Source organism: Sparus aurata, chromosome 15, assembly GCF_900880675.1.
Source record: "Sparus aurata chromosome 15, fSpaAur1.1, whole genome shotgun sequence".
NCBI classification, from domain to species: domain Eukaryota; kingdom Metazoa; phylum Chordata; class Actinopteri; order Spariformes; family Sparidae; genus Sparus; species Sparus aurata.
Genome location: NC_044201.1, coordinates 569,929 through 590,078, shown reverse-complemented (window position 1 = coordinate 590,078; position 20,150 = coordinate 569,929). Strand labels below are relative to the sequence as shown.

Here is a 20,150-nt window from a genome sequence, read left to right as displayed (position 1 = left end):
GTTACCTCCCTTTGTGAAACAGAAAACTCAGAGTTTCCCTCATTTCAGGGTTAACAGACTCAGAGTTTTCACTAAACCTGCTTTGTGAAACGGACCCCAGGAGTATATCTGACATGTCCTGAACAGCATTGATGGAAGTGTGGCAGGCAACGTAGGTTGCAATCCTCAGCTCACAACGTTTTTGGTCATCTTTGACTCCTACACCAGATCCCATCGGCACAGCAAACGATTTAACACTCGGCACACAGCGGGACTTGTGTTTTTTTGTGGCGCCATGTTCCTTCAGATCATTAAGGTGAGCTCTTATTTCTGTGTGTCAATACTTGCAACGAGCTTTAGAGTCGTCTCCTGGGACAGATGCGATCCAGGTTTTTAGTTCGGGGTCAGTCTCCCATTCCTTCCTGTACGATTTCTTGTATTTTCCCCACTTCGGCATGATGCTAACTTAGCTAGGCCACCCGATTCAAATTCAGCGCGGCTACAGTCAGTGTTGCCAGATCGGATTGACAGTTTCCAGCCCAATCAGATCTTAGAACCCGCCCAATCCACTAAAAACCAGCCCAAATCACGAAGTTGCCAGACACCCTTGTGTGTGTGTGTGTGTGTGTGTGTGGGGGGGGGGGGGCTTCTCCCTGTTAGTGGGGGGGAGATAGAGAGAGAGAGAGAGAGAGTTATGCTCCTCGCCGTTAGCTGGGGGGTGGGGTTGGTGCTTTTCTGTTCTATTTAACTTGCTCCTCCGCCGCTCGTGATGGGCTCCCGCAGTTCAGAGTGCTGTTTTCACAATATTAAAAACCCGCCAAATGTGGACAAAAGCAGCCCAAATTTTATTCACCCGCCCAATGTATTTTTTTCCCGCCTGGCGTCAACAAAAGTAGCCCAATTGGGCGGAAAACCGCCCAATCTGGCAACATTGCTACAGTGCATTTGCTGTCTGCTGAACTGACGTCATGATAAAGTTGCCAAATAAAATAATGCCGATTGAAAATAAAAATACAACACAACTCACGTCAATTATTTATTTATTTATTTATAGATAGAGACAGAGAGAGAGAGAGAAAGAGAGAGAGAGAAAATGCTGTTTTCACAAATATTAAAAACTCGCCAAATGTGGACAAAAGCAGCCCAAATTTTATTCACCCGCCCAATGTATTTTTTTCCCGCCTGGCATAAAGAAAAGTAGCCCAATTGGGCGGAAAACCGCCCAATCTGGCAACACTGTTCACCAGCACACACACCAGATGCTTTTTGTTCACAGCGAGACAGTTTCAAAATAAAAGTCCCGCATTTGGCGTCTCATATAATTAATTAAATAATAACCTGGCTTCAAAGAATATTAGTAAACTGAATGAACGGAACCAAGTATTTTATGTGGTGAAAATAACTAGTTAGCGAAAAAAAAAAAAAATAGCTTGCCAGAAACACGAAAAAAAAAACGGCACCCACTGCAGACTGAGGTTTAAGTTTTTAATATATGACTAAGATACAACTATTTGGCTACCACGTTAAGCTATCAAAACTAGATGTTGTAAATAATAAGTTAAGGTTTACTTACCATTTACATAGTTTTCTCTGGTCTCAAGCTGGAGAGTGATGAACGTTCGCTACAGCCCGTTCAAATCTAAATCTAAGGTCATAATAAACTTCGGCCCTGGAGGAAACATCTCCACCGCGGTTCATAGCGGTATTCGGTTATGCTCTTCCGGTTGAACTGGCTGACCTCGGTGTTTACGCTAACGTAGCTGTCATGCACGCTCTAAAAACCGGCTTTAACACAAAGAAAGCGTCAGAATGGATAAAAAGCGGAGGTGGATACACAGTACAGATGTTTTAATAAGTCGTGAGGACAGTTCTCACGGAGTGGGCAGATAGCTACATCCCGACGTTAGCTACATCGCTAACGTCGGGCTAATGCCGTGCTAATGGGTCTAATGCTTATCTTATATTTTCTGAAGATGTTGACGGCGGAGAATTACGCAGTTACAAAAGCACAAAAAGCATACAACTACCTGCACAGTAACAACATAGGGAAAGTACTGTTGAAGAAACACAGCGAGTTATTTCTGAAGGCAGCAGCGCCCAGCCAGAGTGTCAATCAAGCTAAACATACAGCTTGGATAATGCTGAAGGAAAGTGAAGTCGTGGAGACAGGCGGCTGCTCGGACATTGCCGGGTTAGGAAAGTCATGCAGCAGCTATTCTGTGGAAGATATTCATAAACCCAAATATTTATTTTAGTGTCAAAGCCACGAGCCGCGCTAGTCTCCGTTCCTCCTTCCTCAGCATGGCGTGTAGGGCGCAGGGCACGGACAAGTTTGTCTAAGTGGTTGATGTACTACACGAGACGTTTCTGAAAAAAACTTCAATTTTCATGAATTGTTGTGGCAACCAACAAGGGCACATGTTGTACCTGAGCTCATTTTAAAAACAATTTAGCACTTATGACCTAACGCTAGTTGTTTAGGGCTAGCTTAGCGGCAGCGGCCATCATGCAAGGCAACAGGAAACAGAACCGCCGGCGGAAGAAGTTATCGGTCATGGCAGCCCCCATAGGCTCCCGAGGAAACAGGTGGATACGCTTACGGTTGCCAAATGCAGCAGTCTGGGCTGGAGTAGAGACAGTGGATTTATAGAAGATTTTCCTCTTCCCGCTGAGGTAGCCTACCCACAAACCACTGCAATGACCAAAGATGGTATATGATGATCAGACAGAGGAGCAAGTGGTTTCTGTACATGATAAAGTGATTTGTCGGCAGTTATCACCTTCTCTTTTTTTTCCACTGAGAAAAAATACAGAGGACATGACCTCGGTGTCCTCAATGGTAGTTACGGCCCTGTTTCAGAGGTCAGTGGGTCACATGACATGGAAGCTATTGAGAAAAAAAATCAAGATTTCTGCATATTAATATTCATATAAAATAGAGGAAGCACTAAAGTACAATAAACATAGCTGTGTCTCATTCGTCCAGTTTACTAATACAATCTGCTGCTGGAGTCACTGGGCCCCATGACATGGAAGATATTGAAAGAACTGCAAGTATTTTGTATTAATATATTTATGCTAAGTAATTTGATGACGTTCCCTAAATCAGTTTCCAGTGATCTAGTGCCATGTTCTGGGAGGTGAGCTGACCGTCCTCCTGCAGCTCACACTGGGTGAACCTCAGTAAAGTCGCGGCTGGACCCGAGTAGAGCTTAGAATCAAGCCCGACCCGAGCCCGTGCACGTTGTGTCCGAGCCCGGCCCGACACATTGAATGTAATTATGAGCCCGAGCCCGAGACCGATTTAAACCCGACAACTTTAATACGTGGGCTGTTATAACTGACGTTCTCGACTACAATTGCGAGTTGTTTGAACTACAGAAATCTTCATGAATAATGCAACAAGTGCCGCACTTAATGCACTCGACAAAGCCGACACATGTTATTATCACGGCCCACGACTTGATTAAAATGGGTTCACACCTCCGACTTTCCTCCAAACTTGCTCAAAGTTAATTCTACTGTTTTTATGTTTTCCTTTACATCTTCATGCTCCATGTTGCACTTAAGCTACACAATCAGTGATGCTGGTAACGCGTTACTAGTTTTGTCATTTTCCTTAGTAAAAAATATATATTTTTGCTTTCTTCTTGCGTCTCGGGGAGTGACGTCACGTACGCGAGAAGTCACGTTTTCCAGCATGAGGACACTCACGTGTCAGACCACGCAGAGACACAAATGCAAACAACAATGGAGGGAGGATAGAGATGCGCGTTTTCTAGCTGGAAATACAGTCATTATTTTGAGTGAATAAGAAACAAAACACAAATGTTTGATCAATGGACCGGCCCGGCTGAAGACAGTGGCCTGTTGCAGCCTTTGAACGCAGCATCATTACACAAACTGTCCGCGACTCACAGCGAGAGTGGGTTCACTTGATTACTAACCTGGCATAGCTGGTGTTGCATCAGCGGGCGGAGTTTGCCATCAAATTAATGTAAAATAAGCACGTCGGTATACGCCGGGGTAGATTAATCAAGTGGACCTAACATGTCCCCTGTCCCTAGTGGATGTTATGTCTATGACACCGAATATACCGACATGGCAAAAATGACGTCGGTAATCGTTGTAAATTTCAGTATGGGTAAATTTTCGGTTTATCGCCCAGGCCTACTTCAGATCATGAGTTGTTCCAAGACTTCTCCATACTTTTCTCTCACCCTCTGATACAGGCTGATCTTAGTTTCATCTGTCCTAAGCTGTTCTGGAACTGGGCTGGCTTTTTTAGATGTGTTCTGGCAAACTCTAATTTGGCCTTTCTATTCTTGCTGCTTATGAATGGCTTTACTTGGATAATGATACTCCCACTTCCCCGAGAGTCTTCTTCACTTCACTAGACATTGTGAAGGGGTTCTTGTTTACCATGGAAAGGATCCTGCGATCACCAATTGCTGTGGTCTTCCGTGGATGTCTGGACCTTTTTGTATTGCCAAGGTCACCAGTGCATTCCTTTTAATCTCAGTATGTACCAAACTGTTCGTTTGACCATTCCTAATGTTTCTGCTATCTATCTGATTGATTTTGTCTTGTTTCTCAGGCTAAGGATGGTATGTTTCACTTGCATTGAGAGCACCTTTAACTGCATGTTGTGCATTCGCAGCAACAACTTCCAAATGAAAATGCCACACCTGAATTCAACTCCAGACCTTTATTTGCTTATTTGATGATGAAATAATGAGGGAGTAGCTCTCACCAGCTCATGAAACAGCTTTTGATTCAATTGTCCAATTAGCCTACTTTAGGTCCCTTGAAATGACAGGACCATGTATGAACATTTTTGCGATTCCTTAAAGGGACAGTGTGTAACGGTTTAAGTCATTAATTACCTCAAATCAACGTCTTCGTTCATAAGTAAGTCCTCATTGGTGAACAATTACCTCTGCCAACAGTCTGACTTATCCTCCTGAGCGAAGAATTACCTATCTGAATATACATAGCACGGGCAAGCTCTATGGAGGCCGCCATGTCTTTCCGGTTTTAAAAAAACTATGGACTGCCGAGAGGGACACAAAGCACTACGTGGTACTATGTAGTAAGGCTAAATGCGTTTGGAGCTCAGAGCCAGCTTGACTGCGGAACTGAGACGGAACCTCTAGTTTTATAGCCTTAATAACCAACTACATCTTTACCTCATTACTTGAATCAGCAGAAATACTCGACGCTGTTGTCCGTCAGGGCCACCGTAGCTTCCAGAATGTCTCCAACGTCTTCAGAACGGGAGGGGTGAGCAAAGGAGTGTTGCAATGTAGAACCTCACAGCTAGATGGCTCTAAATACTTGATATATTACACACTGTCCCTTTAATCCTTTCTCCAATGTTGATGTAAATACCCTCAAATTAATGCAGAAAATCTGAACTACAGTTTGATAATTGTGTCACTGTCCAAATATTTCTGGATTTAACTGTATTTGAATAACCAAACTGTCTGATTTATTTTCGATTAAATAAAGCTTCAGATTGGGTGGGGGAGATGACCACATTAAAATGCATTATATTAGAGGCATTTGGTAGTATGGAAAAGAAATGGACAATATTAGTATTCTCTGAATAGCAAGTTACTGCAATGAATAAAAGTGCGATGAACAATATTAGACATCAAAACGGCTAGGAAAATACACTAAAACAGTACTTTGTTGTCCCATAAATCCTAAATGCAGGTATTGCTTAAAACATGATATAAATGCAGGTTCTAGGTTCTTTTAAGGCCCTCATTGAGGGTGGAGTCAGAGGTTTGAAACCAAAGGTTTCTCAGTTATTATTTGTGTGATTAAACGATAAGGAGGAAACAAGACAACAGTAAAAAAGGATGACAATGTGTAAAGTGGAGCAAAAAAAGGATGAACACTGTACTCACAGCACATTACCTGTTAGTCTCAGTTATATCACAGTGATGTGCTCCATCGGTATGGTAAGCTGCTGTGAGAGTGAAAAACCAGAGGCACGTTTTAGGAGTTAGCATGCTAACCCACAACAGCCTCAGATCCAGGTCCACTGATGGTGCTTGGATTCAATACAATCACAGTCCTCAGAAATCTTTATCCCAGCCAGACAGCTCATCAGGAGGCTCCTCTGTGTCAGGAGGAAAGAAGTCAAAGTGACTGTGATCCATCGGCCCCTTCAGCTGCAGAAACAAGGAAAGTAACCGTCAAACCTTGGCATTAAGTCAGCATGGGATCATTCGCAACTTGCTCAGTGGCAGAGCCTGAATTCAAAAATGACAAGTACAATAATAGTTAAAAATTAAAAGTTTCCATACAGTTCTGACTGTCAGAGACCAGTCACTTTTATCCATTTGGCCACTATAATGAGGTACTTTTGGAGAAGTAGTTGAGTTAGGGTTACAAATGGGTGAACCATGCCTTGTGTAGTAAACCAGTAACCAAATGACTTCTTAGATTATTTTGCAATAAAATTGATGAGATTAGAACCAAAATTAACTTACTCTGGCTTCCTCTTCAATGTATGTTTAAAACATCCTTGTGCTGTTTCTCAGTTAGTCTCAGCTCTAAACACTTTTGAAAATATCTCTCTTGAGATATTGTCTAAACTAGTGTCATCCTCAAAAACAACTACCTTCATCCTGCACCCCCTTCAGGCAAAACTGTTAAAGGATCTATGACCAGCACTGGGACCTACAATGTTAAATATTGTTGATTTATCACTCATGACTGGTGTTGTCCCTGCTGGTTTTAAGTCTGCTGTGGGTAAGCCTCTACTTATGAAACCACACCTTGACCCAGAATCTCTAAATAATTATAGACCAGTATCCAACCTTCCCTTCTTCTCTAAAGACTTAGAAAGAGTTGTGTCCCAGCAACTTACAGGTTACCTACTTAATAATAATCTCCACCCAAACTGCCCTTACTGAAGTAGTAAATGACATTTGCTTTACTTTAGACTAAAACTCTGTTACTGGATCTCAGTGCTGCATTTGATTTTGATAGCTTGGCTAAAATCTTACCTATCCGAAAGATCACAATGTGTTTCTTACAATAGTACTACATCAAGATTTACTGATGTGTGCGTGAGAGCACTAAATGTCTTCAGATGGTTCAGAATGCTGCAAATCGGTTTTAACATGAACAAGAAAAGTTGATCATATTACACTAATCCTAGTCTCATTTCACTGGCTCCCAATACATATAAGATCAGACTTTAAGGTGCTGCTGATGACAAACAAAACAGTACATGGCCTTGCCCCAACGTACATGTCAGATGTCATATACACCATATATTCCAACTGCCTTACACTCTCAAAATTCAGGGTTCCTGATGGTTCCCAGGATTAAGAAGAAGTCAGCTGGCTATCGTGCCCCCTCCCATTTGGAATAACCTCCCTGCTGACATCAGACAATCCGGCTCCATTGATGCCCTTGAATTTAAACTCAAAATTAACTACTTTGACTTAGCCTTTAATTAGTCCTTGATTTTGATTGCTAGCTTCTTTTGTGGGTCGGTCTCAGTCTCAATGAGTATTAGAATTGACATTGTTCTGCCGATGAGAAACAATCAGTTTATTCTGATTAACATCGCATTTCTCTAACTTTTGTTTTTGTTTTCTGTTCCTACAGGACACAGCTGTGTCACTCTCTCAGTCTCTAAAGCTTCCTCCTCCTCCTCCTCCTCCTCCTCTTCTTCTTCCTCTCTATCTTTCAAGCTCCCTTCTGATGGACCACGGGCCCCTGGGACCATCTACCTCTCCTGGCTCCTGCTGCCTCACATACTGTTGGATCCGGATTGTCACACCCTGGGCTCTGCTGGATCATTGCTCTCCTGTTTCACTATCTCCTTATATCTGTATTTCTTTACATTTTGATCCCTCCTTACTCTGATCCCTCTGTGTATTACTAATAATCTTGTGTGGCCTGCTCTTTTCCAGGTCATCCTGGTGGAGAGGAGGTTGTGTGGCTCAGACACCACTTGGTGATGCCTCGTCCAGCTCAGTCGTCTCCTGGATCCACTCACTTTACATATATTATAATTTGTATAAGATATTCTGTCAATGCAACTCGTAAACTGTGAGTTGTTGTTCTTTTCTGTACACGCAGTATGTATTGCATTTCTTTCTGTCCTGGCAGAGGGATCCCTCCTCTGTGGCTTTTCCTGAGGTTTCTACCATCATTTTCTTTACCCAGTTAAAATGCTTTTTTTCCCCATCAACATGGCAAGTTTTTGCAGACTCAAACCAAGGGTCAAAGGACAGAGGATGTTGATTGTAAAGCCCATTGAGGCAATGTAATTGTGATTTTGGCCTATATAAATAAAATTGACTCGATTTGATTTGATCAGTAATGTAAGAAATAAACATTTCATCTTATCATCTTATCAGTTTAGAATTAAATAACAGTGAAAGCCATCTAAAAGAATAAATGATAATAGAAGGTGGATAAGGTTGAGGGTGCAAAGTCTGTGGTACTTGGTACGTACAAGGCATGTCCTCTCAGTTCAGCACAGTTTCATACTGTTTTACTGTTGGGTTAGGGTTAGCTATTTGGCAGAGAAGATTTGGCATATTTCTCATACTCAGCTCTTTGACAACCCATGTCCTCAGCTCTGCTGCTCATCCCACAAATGCAAGTTCCTTATCAATCAATCAATCAATCAATCAATCAATCAATCAATCAATCAAAGCTTTCTTGTTATTTTGTTGTACCAACAAAGCAGCACAACAAAAATGAGATTACGTTTCAATAACAGAAGACAATTAATAACACATAATATATAAATATCATTAAAAAAAAAAACTAAAACTATGACTAAGGGCTCGTGAAGTGCATCAGTGCACATGCTCCAGATCAGCAGTTCATCAATCTAACAGCTTGTGGAAGGAAGCTGTTGATAAGTCTGTTTGTTTGGCCTTTATGACTCTGGAACCGTTTTCCTGATGGGAGCATTACAAATGTGTTTTTAAACTGGATTTATAATTTAATGAGATGAAAGCTGAAACATAGAGTTTGTGAGTCGAAGAAGCTGAGAGATATCTCTGTTTGAGGCAAAAGGTGATGGTAGTTGGCTGTTCCCCGCAGTCTGCCCTCCAGATGTGAGATAGCATGTTTGTCACTTCTCAGCCCATCCCTGACAGTTTTTTTCCTTTTTTAAAAATGTTTTATTATTTTTTTTATTGGTGAAATTATGTGAAAGACAAGGTGACATGGGGGACAAGTACATCACACCACGAGGATCAACAAATACAGACAGTGGACATACAGTACAGAAAACAACAGAAAACAACATAGAGTTATGATGAAATGTATATAGGTAGTATAGGTGTGTGTGCGTGCGTGCGTACGTGTGAGTGAGTGTGTGTGCATGCGTGCAAGTGGCTGAGAAGCAGATAGTAAGGTATTATAAACATATATAAAATGCCATAGATAGATGATACAATAAAAATAAATACGTAAATGAAGTAAAAAGTATAAATAAGAAAAGAGAAGGAGGAGGAAAGAAAAAGTGAAAGAAAAAAAGTAAATAAATAAGTTAAATAAGTAGTAATAGTATGCAACATGATGAGATATATTAACATAGTACAGTGTCATAACTTAACCTAATATAATGTAATTAGATAATTTGAGATAAGATAAGACAGTATAGTGTAATACGAGATATTATAACAAGAAATGCAGTATGATTTAACTTAATATAGTCTGAAAAGATAATGTGAGGTATGATAATGTAATACAGGGCAAAATTATAATATAATATATCATGATGTAATATAGCACATAATATATATGTGAACATAATATATGTGAATATAACCTAATGCAAGCAATATATCATGACAATGACTATCATAAGATTAATTGATGGAATTATAATTGATAATTTATATTACGTTGTTGATAATATTGGGGTGAGGTCGGTCCCAAGTAGCCCAGTTGGTAGCCCCAGCGGGAGACAGGCAAGGCGGCGGTGAACCGCCCCCCCCCCTCCTTTTTTCTGTATTGTTTTTTTGTTGTTGTTGTTGTTGTTTTTTATTTCTTTATATTTTTTATTTTTTTAGGTTGTACCTTGGGCCGCAGCCGAACCAGAAGGTAGCTGCTGGCCGGTTGCAAATCTAACCTCCTGTGCCACTTCCTGGTCTGGGCAACTTTTTTTTTTTTTTTTTTATTATTGCAAAATGCAAAATACAATACAAATAAGCATATTCAAAATGCAATTACAAAATGTGTTGCTTTCACAACTGAGCGTAGCATTTCTTACGTCCAAAAAGAATAGGATATAAAGAGAACAACAAAAAGGAAAGCAATAGAAAGGAAATAAAAAAAACCCAACATTTTCTTATAGGGGATCGATCAAAAGTAAAAGTTGATAAACTGTCATACAGCAATAGGGCTTTCTTTGATTTCATAAGTTTTAATGAATCAAAGTAAAGGTGCAGTTCTTTTAAAAAAATGTTGAAATGTGGGGTAGTTTTTGAGAATTTACATTTGTGTAGAAAGTATTTGGCAAGTATAACCAAGTTATTTATGTTATATTATAGTTTTCTGTCCTCCATTATGAAACCAAATCTCACATTATTATATATAAGTTATATAAGTTAAGGATGCTACATCTATATTATTATAGGTTATCCAATTTTTGAAGTCTTTCCAAAACAAATCAGATAGATTGCAAGAGAACATTAAATGTTCAAGTGTTTCTACTTCTGTTTTACAAAAAGAACATTCATTACAGTCCAAATTAAATGTAAGTCTAGGAATTCACTGCAAGGATAAATGTCATTTATTTTTTTGAAGTGTACCTCTTTCGCTTTAGGGGAGATAGGAGAGCTAAGAAATTTACATCTAATTCTCTTGGCATCCAATGTGGAGTATTCCTTTAACATATGTTTTCTTTTGAGAGAAAATGGAAAAAATTCTTTGGTGAGAGTAGATCTCAGAAATTTGTTGTTACACTTTTTCTCTAATAAAGGTTGGTTATTTATGGACAGGGTGAGTAATTCAGGTGTTATCGGCATCTACATTAAAGTTCCCTTAATCATGCAGATGAGATCCTGTGGAATTGCTTTAATTACAGCCCAGTAGTCGTTTCTGGAACATTCAATATTATATTTATGACTAAAATCATTAAAATCTGGTATGTTACCTCTCCCATCCATAAGGTGTTGGACAGACCAAATTCCATTTTCCTTCCATTCTTTAAAATAAAGTGACTTCTTTTTTATCAGTATGTACCGGTTGTTCCAAATTGGGGTATTATGTGGAGAAAAAATTTGTTTATAAATTAGCTTCCAGTAATGAAGGACTTGCTGGTGAAATTTAGACAGCTTAATTGGCAGTTTGCTAATCTCAAAATCACATGTTAATAGAAATGCAATACCTCAAACATCCATAAATATTTTTGAGGGCAAGTAAAACCAAAAGTGTTCATATTGGGTTATAAAACTTTTCAACCATTTCAGCTTCAGGGTTCCATTCATGGAGTCAAAGTCGATAGCATTTAGCCCCCCTTCTTCTATTGACTTAACAATGTCACCCTTTCTAATATAATGATGTCTATTCTTCCAAATGAAGTTATAAATAATTTGGTTGATGTTTTTAATCATATTAGTAGGGATAGCTAAGGAGTATGCTGGATAAATAAAACGTGACAGAGCTTCCATTTTAGATAGTAAACCCCTCCCAAATATAGACAAATCTCTTTGCAACCATGAATTTAGTATTGTTTTACTCTTCAACATAATATTGTCAATATTGGTTTTCTCTCTATAATGTGAGTCCTTAGAGATAATAATGCCAAGATATTTAACCTCCTTTTTGATTGCAATACCTTGAATAGACACTAGGGGTTGATTATGAATTGCCATTAATTCACATTTACTCAGATTCAGATGGAGTCCTGAAGCCTTAGAGAAAACAGATATAATCTTTAGAGCCTCTGGTATCTGTGTTGCATTTTTTAAGAAGAGAGTCATATCGTCTGCCAGTTGGCTTATGATTAGAGGTCTTCCCATAACATTTAACTGCTGTATATTTTCTGAATGTTTAATCATAACTGCCAAAACTTCTGCAACCAAAATAAAAAGTAAAGGTGAGGCCTGACAGCCTTGACGGATTCCTCTTTTCACATTAAATCTTTTACATGTTCCAGTTGGTAGTATTACAGCGCTATTTATGTCATTATAGAACATCTTAATTACTTCTCGGAAGCATTCATCAAAACCAAAATATTTCAATGTATCCATCATAAAGCCATGTTCAACTGTATCGTATGCTTTACAGAAGTCTAGAAACAGAATTAAACCATCATCTTCAATCTTATCTGCATAGTCTAATAAGTCAATTCTAATCTAATATTGTTGTGAATTGAACGTTCTCTAAGGAAACCAGATTGGGATTCACTAATAACATGAGGCAAACATTCTTTTAACCTGTTGGCAAAGATATGAGCGAATAATTTGTAATCGACATTAAGTAATGTTATTGGTCTTAGATTATCTATAAGTTTTTTGTCCTTTCCGGGTTTAGGGATGAGTGTTATTAATCCTTGTTTCATAGTAGGCATCATGACCTTATTCATAAAACAATCCCGAATGGCGTAAAATAACAGTTCTTTGATATCTTGCCAGAAAAATGTGTAAAAATGTGTGGTTAGTCCATCCTGTCCTGGAGCTTTTCCAACTGAAATGTTTTTAACTACTTTTTCCAGTTCCCACATTTGAATTTCAGAATCACACATCTCAACAAAGTCAATATTAAGAGGAGGAAGGTGGGTTTTTATATTCTCAAAAAGAGCAATGGAACTTTCTCTGGAATATGAAGAGGTATATAAAACTGAATAGAATCTGTGTTCTTGTTCAGATATCAGTTTATGATCTGTACACTCTGAGTTATTAATCATAAGAACATTAATAGCATTTCTCTCTTGTCTTCTTTTTTCTAGTGCACAGAAATAAGCAGTATTTTTTTCCCCCTCTTCAGTCCATTTTGCCCTGGATCTTATGAAAGCGCTGTGGGCTCTTCTTAGGTATAAATCATCCAACTTTGATTGGAGAATCATAAAGTTAGACATATCTGCATCTGACATTGGTGATCTTTTACAGCATTTATCAATTTCTTGAACTAAGTAAAGTTCTTGTTCTTGTATATCTTTGCTTCTTTGTTTACCCAATTTGATAGAGATGTACCTGACTTTATATTTGAAAAATTCCCATCTATTACTATAACTCCCAATAGTTGTGTCAAATTTAATCTCTAATAGTAATTCTTTGATTTTTTTTTACAATAGTCTTCAGACTTTAGTAAGTCTGCATTAAATTTCCAATTAATATTTCTTTTATCATGACTTGATTTTGGTTTCAGTTCCAGATATAATGAGCAGTGATTTCTTAGTGGTGCACTTGACATAGAGACCTCTGAAACATCTGCAGCAATATCCAGTGTAGATAACCATAAATCAATTCTTGACATACATCTTCCATTGGGTTTGAACCATGAGAACTGCTTAACCATTACATTTTTGCTTCTCCATACGTCAATAAGAGAATGTGTATTGCAAAATTCAAGAAATAGTGTATTAAAATGATGATCTGTAAATTTTGAGGGACATCTGTCCAGCCAATCATCAGGAGCAATATTGAGATCGCCTCTGAGCAAAATTAAATTTGTGTTGTAGCAGTTTTTATATTGATTAACAACCTCAGAGACCTCTGAAAGTAAAAGTCTATTCTGACTAGTGTTATTATAGCCATAAACATTCATTATAATAATACAACAACATTCAATATTTAGAACAGCTGCCAACCAATGGCCTTTCTCATCTGCTTTGTGCGTTATCACATTTCCTGGACATTTATTAAAGCAAATAGCAACACCTGCGCATTTGTTTGATCCATGACTTAACAGTATCTTGTCTCCCCACTGGTTCGACCAGAAGGAGCAGTCTGCAGCACTTGAGTGAGTTTCTTGAAGAAAAGTGCAATGTGCTTTTCGCCCTTTACAAAACAGAAAGATAGCTTTTCGCTTCACGTTGTCTTTGAGTCCCCTTGTGTTCAATGAAACAAAAGATAAATTAGTGTTTAAACAGACCATCTGCTGGAAAACGTCACTGCAGTGTGTAAACATCAATTTACAACTTAACAAAAGGTTACTTTGGTGTTGTAAACTAGTTAGAGTGTCTCCTCCTTAGATAAATTCCCCCGTATACCTGTTCACTGTAGGTGTGTCAGAAGTTTAGTGTTTATCTTCAGCTTGGACGTGGCGACAGCTTTTTCTCCATTCTTCCTCGCCTGGTCGATGCGGGGCCAGAGAGCTTCTCTTGCCATTTTGTCCTCCTTCGTGAGATCCTCCATAAACCTGATTTCTGCTTCAGTACAGACCCTGGATTCCTTCGTCAGTTTCCAAAACGCGTCTCTGTGTTGTCGTCTTGTAAACTGGATGATGATTTGTGGTGTTTTGTTTTCCGTCTTCCTGCCGATCCAATGAACTGTGTCCACAATGTCCTCCATGTTTTTCTCCCATTGAGGGGCTATCTTGCACAGTAGTTGAATCTCGTCTTTCCTGGTGTCTTCGTTCATCTTTTCTTTCATTCCTCTGATTCTCAGGTTCCATCTCCGTTTATATCTGTCTTGCTCACTTGCTTTTTCGTTTATTTCAGCATTTACTGCCCTCAGGTGCTCCACTTCTTTTTCCAGCACCGAGACTCTTGCCTTGCAATCTTTGACCTCCGCGGCATTAAAGTTAGATGCTCTGGTCAAGCTAGTTATGATCGCACAATTCTGTTTTAGCTGCACGCCAAATTCTTTAAACCTTTGTTCTTGTGTGTCAAATCTTGCCACCAGTGTGTTAATTGCTGCAAGTATTGTGGAGTTTGAGACTTCGTCTTCATTTAGTTTTGATATTTTCCGAGTATGAGCTCCTTTGTCGGGGTAGAAGGACAGGACTCACCATCTTCCTCTAACAACCGTTTGTCCCCGCTGTTGTCGGTGGCTATCAAATTCTGTGAGGCTTACTTGTGGTCCCTCATTTGGCAGCGTGGTAAAAAGTTCTTTTTAGGCTCTTGCTGAGACATTTTGCGGTCGTTTTTACTTAAAAACTACATACAGACTTTAAAATATACGCTCACAGGGGATATAATTTCAATAAGACGAGTTTGGAGTAGTTTTGTGTGAGAGCTTGTGATATGAGACCGCTCAGTCCGCCATCTTGCCTCCGACCCCTGGTCTGGGCAACTTCCAGACCCTTGGGAGGAGGTCTGCCCACTGAGGAGTGGGTTGTTTTGTTTGTTTGTTTGTTTGTTTTGAAAGAAAGGGGGTCTGAGGTAGGTCCCAACCACTCAGCCCCACCTGCCCCTACCAAGGCCCCGCCCTGCCCCAAGAGAACCAGACATGAAGCCCCTGCCCACCTTCACCTTCAACCAATCCAGTCAGGCCCACCCTCTGCCTTTATTTTATTATACAAATGTCATTATCATGATTATTGTTAGAGAAGAAACAAACAAAAAAATATATGTAATATTATTATCATTATTATTATTAATAACAATAATAATAATAATAATAAGAAGAAGAATAAGAATAAGAATAAGAATAAATAATAAAAAATAATAATACATACAAATGATAGATAAATATAAATATAATAAATAAAAAATGAAGAGATATGATATATGACATGGTAATAATAGCGATGATAGTAATGTCAGTAATAACAATCACAATCATAGTATTCAGTCATACTGATCATATTAACAAACACAATCAACAAAATGAGCATAATAATAGTAAAAATTAGCACAGTCTTATTCATGGTAATAATGAAAATATTGATAATATAGTAATAATAATAGTATTAATTATAGAGGAAGAGCAAAGGAGATATATGACACACGGATAAATGGATAAATATGAGTGTGTGTGTGTGTGTGTGTGTGTTAAATTGTGATGTGTTTTGAGGTGTCAGGAATGTGTGCGGTACCGGTGCAGCTATAGGCCCATCGAGGAGAGGAATGGGGACCATCTTTCTGTAAAAGCTGTTATTTTGTTGTTATTGTAAGCAGTGATTTTTTCCATAGAGATGTGTTCCAAGAGAAGATTGATCCAGTGATTGATGTTTATTGCGTTTTTTGATTTCCACTTTAGGAGAATTGTTTTCTTAGCGACAGTGAAAGAGATGAGCAAGCTGTTCTTGTATTTGTTTGGTATGGTGATTGTTGAAGTGTCCCCTAGTAGGCAGAGCTGTGAGGATGAGGGGATTCTGCAGTCCAGTATGGTGGAGAGGTTTTTTTTCCCAGAAAGAGTGAACCTGTTGGCAAGCCCAGAGTGCGTGAAAGTAGTTATATTGTTCCTGTTGTGCATTGTGAGCAGATGTCTGTGGTTGCTAGTCCCATTTTGTGCATTTTATCTTGTGTGATATGTGTTCGGTGGATGGTTTTGCATTGGATTAACTGAAGGTTTGTATTGGATGTCATGGAAAATGTATTTTTATTCATATCAGTCCAAACATCTGATGAGGGAGAGATGTTCAAGTCGGAGTTCCAGTGAGCTATTGGGAGTGTTATTGAATCATCTGATGCTAATAATAGTTTGTAGAGTTTGGAGGTTAGTTTATTTAAATTCCTAAAGAGAATTATGTTGTCAATTATTTCCGGGGGTTCAATTTGGTTGTCATTTATATACATTTCTGATTTGAGTATGGATTTGAGTTGCGAGCAATTTAAAAATTGATGTCTATCAATCCCGTAGTTCTGTATGAGGTCCTTGAAATCTATAAGCTGATTATCATTAAAAAGATGGCGGAGATGTGTGATACCTTTTTGTGCCCATGTGTGATAGTGAAGAGGATTGTTGAGGAGTTGAAAATCAGGGTTGTGCCATATTGGTGTGTATTTACATGGTGCTGGAGTGGATTTGAAGATCTTGATGACTTTCCACCAGGCTGTCAGAGTTTCGGAGATTACTGTGTTTTTGAAGCAGGGGTGTCGTTTGATGGTTGTATTTAGAAATGGCAGACCTGAGAGTGTGATGTTTTGGCAATAGTGCTGTTCTAGGTCTGACCATGAGGTATTGTGGTTGGTTTGGTGGATCCATTTTGCAAAATATTGTGTTTGATTTGCAAGGAAGTAAAAGTAAAAGTTTGGTGCCTCCAGTCCACCTTGGGATTTGTTTTTTTGTAAAAAGGATAGTTTAATTTTTGCTTTTTTATTCTTCCTGTAGAAATGAGTGGTGATAGAGTCGATAGATTTGAACCAATTGTCTGTCGGTATGATGGGTAGCATTGAGCAGAAGTAATTGATGTGGGGGAGTATTTTCATTTTGACTGTGGCTATTCCTCCTAATAGAGATAGTGGTAGATTCATCCAGTGCTGGAGATCATCTTCTATTGTTTTTAATAATGGAGTGTAGATGAAACAACTCTGACAGCCTGGGGGAAATGTCAATACCTAAATATCTAATATTCCCAGTGTGAAGAGGAAGTGATAAGTTCAGTTCTGCAGAATCCCAAGCCTCTTCTGATAGTGGTAGTATAGTGGATTTGTTCCAGTTTATTGTGTAGTTGGAGATTTTTGAAATATGTTAATATGATTAAAGGTTTCTGTTAGTGACGGTAATGGGTCCTGTAAGTACAATAAAACATCATCTGCATAAAGGCATATTTTATGTTGGTGTTTTGTGGTGTCAACTCCTTTGATGATATTGTTTTGACGTATAGCGGCAGCAAGTGGTTCTATGAAGATAGCAAATAAAAATGGAGAGAGTGGGCATCCTTGTCTGGTGCCCCAATGGAGTGTGAAGCTGTGTGATGTGATCCCGTTTGTGGTGACAGTAGCTTTTGGTGAGGTGTATAGTGTTTTAATCCAATGGATGAACGACCCCCCAAAACCAAATCGATGTTATGTATGTAATAAGAAAGTCCAGTTTACTTTTAAAAAAAAAAAAATTTTAAAGATTTTTTCTGGCATAGACACCCCCACTGAGCAGTAGACAGACAGGAAACATGGGAGAGAGAGGGGGATGCGACACGCAGCAACGGACCACCAGCCGGAACCGAACCGGGGCCGGCCGCGCATGCGGCACGCGCCCCAACCACTCGACCACCCGCGCGCCCAAGTCCAGTTTACTTGATCGAATGCTTTTTCTGCATCTAGTCAAACGATTATTGTTTTGGTTTGAGTTTGCTGTGCAAGATTTATGATGTTGAATAATCTTTGTAAATTGTCAGGGTGTAGTGTATAAAATCTGAGCTGCAATACCATCAACCTATTTAGAAGTGCTCAGTAGTGTTGTGTAAGAGTCAGAAAGTACCTAGAAGGCCTGCACTGTGCAAAACACAGAAGAAGGAATCCCCAAGAAGGCCACTAGAGTCACAATTGCTGTATATGGAAATTATAAGTGCTATGTTTGAAATAAACAAAAGATGATCATGCCACGTCACACCCAAGGCCCAGAGGAGGGAGGGGGCCGAGGGTGGGGTGTCTGGCTATATTTTTAAGGCCTTATTTGGAGGGAAATACACCAGTATAATCCAAAAATGGAAGATAATCGAGGATGAGGATATTGATCAGGCCCAAAAGAAGGAGGATCCAGGGGCGTGGAAACCCCCAGATCAGAATAGTATATAAGTTGGAGTATCAGACAGACAGTTCAGTTCATCCTGGGAGAGCTCACTGCATGTATCCTGCTGTGTGAAATAAATATCATTGACCTGAGGACCAGCTGTTTCATCCCTGATTTAGGACTCCATCTGTGAGTGTTTTATAGTTGATAAGTCAGATAATTGTTAATCTTAGACAAGTAGTTTGACACTACAAGGGCCATGTCTTGTTTTGATAAATCCTGTCTGGTCGGTGTGTATTAGGGTGGAGATAACCGTTTCTAACCTGATAGCTATAGCTTTAGAGATAATTTTTAAGTCTGTGTTTATAAGTGATAACAGGCTAGAAGGTTGTGTTGGGTCTTTATTGGGTTTGAGTAGAACTGATATAACAGACATGTTCATATGGGGAGGAATTTGAGATGTTTTTTGAATTTCTAATGTTAGTTTGTAAAAAAGGGGGGATAATATATGCCAAAAGTGTTTATAGAATTCGGGAGGAAAGCCATCGGGTCCGGGTGATTTGTTGAAGTTAATGGTTTGTCAAGTGTTTCTGCATCTTATTTGGGTATTTTGGGTAAGTCCATGTTATTAAAGAACGATTGTATCTCTAATGGGTCAGGGTCTGAATTTGAAGAATATAAGTTAGTGCTAAAAGTCTTAAAGATGTTATTTATTTCTTGTGGGTTTTGGGTAGTTTCACCTGCTGAGTTTTCTTATAGTTGAAATTATTGCTTTGTCTTTTTTACGTTGTAGTTGGCTAGCTAAATATTTGCTTGATTTATTGCTATTTTTGAAGTTGTCGTATTTGACTTGTATCAGAAATCGTTTTAGTTTGCTTATAATTTCATCTAATTGGAATTTAGTATTATGTCGCTCCTTTTTAATTTGTTTGTTGGGGTTGTTTGAATAGATATCTGTAAGTTGGTTAATTTTTTCTTCCAGATGTTTTTCTAGTTCCTGTTCTTTTTCTTTTTTGTTTGTTGAGTATAATATTATTTGTCCTCTAATTACTGTCTTACCGGTTTCCCATGGTACTGAAGATGAAATTTCTGGGGAGTCGTTCAGTTCCAAGAAGGATGCCCACTCTCTCTGTATAAGAGCAGTGAAATCGGAGTCTTTGAGTAATGAGGTGTTAAAGCGCCAGCAGGAATAGCATTTTACATCTGATTCAATTCTTATAGAGAGGGATACTGGAGCGTGGTCACTAATTATGATTGGATGTATGGTGGTCTGGGAAACCTTACTTAAAAATGTATTACTGATCAGAAAGAAGTCTAGACGAAAGAATGATTGATGTAGTGGAGAAAAATAGGTGTATTTTCTTGATGATGGGTTGCTCAACTATCGCCAAGGCCAAAATCTGTCATGTATTGTTTTAATAGTTCAGTAGAGTGTCAGGATCGTAGGTTGCCTGCGGTGCTTGTTCGGTCGATTATGGGGTTAATTACTCTATTGAAATCGCCACCAATTATGTTATCTGTAGATTCTTGTAATGTGGAGAAAAATGTGTTGAAGAAGGATGGATTGTTGGAATTGGGACCATATATGTTGGCAATTGTAATTTTTTTGCTGTA

The 20,150-nt window shown here is 38.9% G+C and overlaps 1 protein-coding gene across 1 annotated transcript in view; it reads right to left on the bottom strand.

Annotated features, from left to right (window-relative positions):
* Positions 1 to 5,249: 5,249 nt before the first annotated feature.
* prkg2l (protein kinase cGMP-dependent 2, like) overlaps positions 5,250 to 20,150 on the bottom strand; it is a 123,050-nt gene continuing 108,149 nt past the window's right edge. Inside the window, exon 20 of the mRNA XM_030442861.1 lies at positions 5,250 to 6,161. Coding sequence (XP_030298721.1) covers positions 6,066 to 6,161 — 96 coding nt within the window. The 3' untranslated portion in view covers positions 5,250 to 6,065. The remainder of the gene's footprint in view (positions 6,162 to 20,150) is intronic.